The following is a 905-nucleotide window of genomic DNA, read 5'->3' as shown; positions in this document are numbered from 1 at the left end:
TTACCAATAACAAAAAACACTACACATTGTCCTGTATAAAAAGTATAATAATAAGAGCACTAGGAGGCCACAAATAATGTAGTGGATTATCATTAGTCTTTGATACTTTCTCTTAGCAGCTGGTAATGACTCCGGTGTATCGTGTAACATTGATCGGAAACCTAGTAGAGCTGACTCTATTAATCTATACCAGTCCACTACGTTTAAATCAAACGGAAATTCTTTCAAATCGGCAGCGTTCATACGAGTTTGAACATCTTTTAGATTATCACTTTTTATGATCCAACTGGAAGATATGAAGTGCGATAAAATCCTCGAGAATTTCGTTACCCTCCATACTGCACTGATGGCCCTGTGAAAAAGAATATCACGTAACTTTTAAATATCCGAATCGATAATAAGATATTACAATTTTGTCGTTATTTCTCAAATAAACATTAAAGCAATTTAATCGAACTACCGTTTAAATCGATCTCGAAATATTCTTACTCGTGTACAGGTTTTAAATTACTTTTTGAAACTTACATTGGTGTCTTCCTTTGAGCCAGGAGAACTATATCAACGATTATAGCAGGTAAAATATGAAACAGTACGTGGAATATAACTAAAAGAGGGAAATTTGGAACATATACAAGGAATGGATACCATGCCATTTTAAGGGATGGGAATTTATACGCCGCTCTTAAAGTTGCTGCTCTTGCTAATCCGAAGGTGACAGGATTCCAGTCAGATGATGCACAATTGTACACTTGTGGTCCTTTAAATTTCCTACAGAAAATAATAGAAACATTAAGTACTTGGTAGAAATTTTAATACCATTGATATTCTTTATTAAAGGATGATATTTCATTTAACAATATTAACACTACCCGTGGATAACAGAATCCCAGATTAATGCCAGAAGA

General features: G+C 33.9%; 1 protein-coding gene across 1 annotated transcript in view; it reads right to left on the bottom strand.

Annotated features, from left to right (window-relative positions):
* LOC108575336 (fatty acyl-CoA reductase 1-like) overlaps positions 1-905 on the bottom strand; it is a 2550-nt gene continuing 1645 nt past the window's right edge. The window contains exons 4-6 of the mRNA XM_017938102.1: positions 870-902; positions 526-768; positions 1-352 (exon numbers count right to left, since the gene is read on the bottom strand). Coding sequence (XP_017793591.1) covers positions 1-352; positions 526-768; positions 870-902 — 628 coding nt within the window. The remainder of the gene's footprint in view (positions 353-525; positions 769-869; positions 903-905) is intronic.

This window comes from Habropoda laboriosa, unplaced genomic scaffold, assembly GCF_001263275.1.
Source record: "Habropoda laboriosa isolate 0110345459 unplaced genomic scaffold, ASM126327v1 scaffold143, whole genome shotgun sequence".
NCBI classification, from domain to species: domain Eukaryota; kingdom Metazoa; phylum Arthropoda; class Insecta; order Hymenoptera; family Apidae; genus Habropoda; species Habropoda laboriosa.
Note: the sequence above shows the minus strand (reverse complement) of the source record. Positions and strands in the feature narration are given on the sequence as shown.